Genomic DNA, 2,346 nt, shown 5'->3' with positions numbered 1-2,346 from the left:
AGAACCTACAAATTCAATGAACAATGCAATTAGCAACCAGAGGAGTATCATGACATTTTACGAAAGTCACATTAAGAAAACAACAAATGAGTGCCGGAAGGAAAAGACGAACCTCGTGAATAATTATTGAGAAAGAAATGAATGGGTTGCACGAATCCTCTCTCCACCTTAAATCTTCCATGAACCCTAACTACATTAGAGTTTCAGAGTTGTGGAGGGAAGGTGCGAAAACGAAAAGTGGAGAACCAACCGAGGGGGCAAGCAGTTACCTAAACTACCTTGGAATGATCTCTACCGTCCATGACCACCTTTCCATATCGATGAATCTTGGCACACTAACCCAGCAGAGAATTCAGGAGAATTCGTCATAACTCCATGGTGACATGTTGTCGTACTGGGTCGGTACCAGCACAGGACCACCCATGTTAGATTTTTGGGAATCATACCTATACTCTTTCATAAGCGAGAAGTTTTTTTAACAAGCCCATTAATCAAAGGAAATTATTGTAAGCAAAGAAAGCTTATATGTAAATATTTTTCCAGCGAGCGACATATAAAAGTCAACAACAATGTGTCATGGATTAATTGCTATGATAAATGTAGGTAGGCTAATGACTATTATATTAAACATAAAGATAAAAACCATAATTAATTCCTGGCTGGATAATTGATAGGAAATTAAAAAAAAAAAATATGTTATTGACATGGTGTTTGCACATTACAAGTGGTATTAGAGCCAGTGTTTAACATTGTGGCCAAACAAGGTAAACTAATTATCAACATTACTACTGTGCACAGAAAACAAAACAAGATGTGGAGCAAAACCGAACCACAAGCAAGGGTTCATGTACCGTATATAGAAACCAACACATAAATGTGGGCACAGTTGGGAGAAGAGTCTCGACAGGAAAATGTAATATTGTTGGAGACAGTGCAGTAGTTGCGAGCGGAAATGAGCAACCTTAGAGATGACAATGATAGACTATGACAGGAACAAGAGAGGATTCTAAAAATTCTATCAAATCGACAAAATCATTGGGTACCCAACTCCAGTGCAGGAAATGGAGACCACACAGAGATAGTTCATCATGAGGAGTACCATGAGGAATCAGAAGGGGGGCATAATGACGAGGAAAGAAGGTCAAATAATGCATCCTTTGGTAAAGGTCTTAAGAAGCAAAAAATTGAACTGCAAGGCGAATTTAAGAAGATAAGACCTACGTGTATGACAGAGAGGTTGAGGAAGCCGCTGAGGCCTAGCTAATTAACATGAACAAATATTTCCAAGTATATGAATATGATAATAACATGAAAGCTCGATTGGCTATTTTTCAGCTACAGGGAAAGGCTACCCTATGGTGGGAGGAGGTCAAAGTTGTCCAGGGAATTGATGATCAGGAAATCACATGGGATGAATTCCAAAATTACTTCAAGGACGAATATTTAGTTGAATGCTTCTATGATGAGAAGGAAATAGAGTTTCATGATTTAAGGTTGGGTTTACTGACTATTGATGAGTTTATCACTAAATTTATGTCAATGTTGAGGTATGTCCCATACCTTAGGGAGGAAAAAGCCAAGATACGGTGTTTTATCAGCAACCTGCCTATGTTTATGAAGGAAAAACTGGAGTTTGATTACCCAAAAACGATGGATGAAGCCATTCAGAAGGCCCGAATTTGTTACCAGCAGATGAAACAAAAGGGAGAAGGTAACAAGGGGGGGGTTGAACAAAAAGGGTCAAAGGAATTCTCAGAACTTTTGAGGGACGAGATTCCCCAATGTCAAGAATATGAATCGGAAAATGCAGACAAAAGTGGCTAGGAGGAATCAGCAGAGAACGGGGCAACAGGTTGAAAACAAAAAATCAGAGGTGGTAAGTCAACCAGAGACTAGTCAGCAACCAAAACCCCCTCTGCAGTGTTGGGGTTGTGGGGAACCTCATTATTTCAAAAACTTCCCTCACTGTGCTCATACTGAGCAAGTTGCTAACCTTCAAGAAGCCTCCATGGTCGGGGATGTAGCTAGAAATATTCCACGAATTAATGTAGCCTTGGACGATGGCCAGGCTGAATATCAACCTACAATGATATAGATGGAAGGTAAGCTATCTAAACATTTTGTTTCCATTCTAATTGATCCAAGCATAAGCTTGAGCTACATTATCCCAAAATTGGTAGAATTAAGTAACTTACCAAAAATAAAATTTAAAAATCCTTGGCTAGTGAAACTAGCTACTGAGGCCAAGCAAAGGGTTGTTGCTAAGGTGGTAAATTTCTCCCTAGAGGTAGCAAGGTAGAAAATCGTAGCTGATCTGAATATTCTGCCTTTGTGTGAATATGATAT

At 39.2% G+C, this 2,346-nt stretch overlaps 1 protein-coding gene across 1 annotated transcript; it reads left to right on the top strand.

Moving 5' to 3' along the window:
- Positions 1 to 1,269: 1,269 nt before the first annotated feature.
- Positions 1,270 to 1,824, top strand: LOC149207649 (uncharacterized). Its single transcript, XM_089398103.1, has one exon. The coding sequence runs from the start codon at positions 1,270 to 1,272 to the stop codon at positions 1,822 to 1,824; it is 555 nt and encodes a 184-aa protein (XP_089254229.1).
- The last annotated feature ends 522 nt before the right edge of the window (positions 1,825 to 2,346 follow it).

The sequence above is a fragment of the Pinus tabuliformis genome, chromosome 1_2, assembly GCF_031772625.1.
Source record: "Pinus tabuliformis cultivar Carrire ecotype Pingquan chromosome 1_2, CPIR1, whole genome shotgun sequence".
NCBI lineage: Eukaryota > Viridiplantae > Streptophyta > Pinopsida > Pinales > Pinaceae > Pinus > Pinus tabuliformis.
Note: the sequence above shows the minus strand (reverse complement) of the source record. Positions and strands in the feature narration are given on the sequence as shown.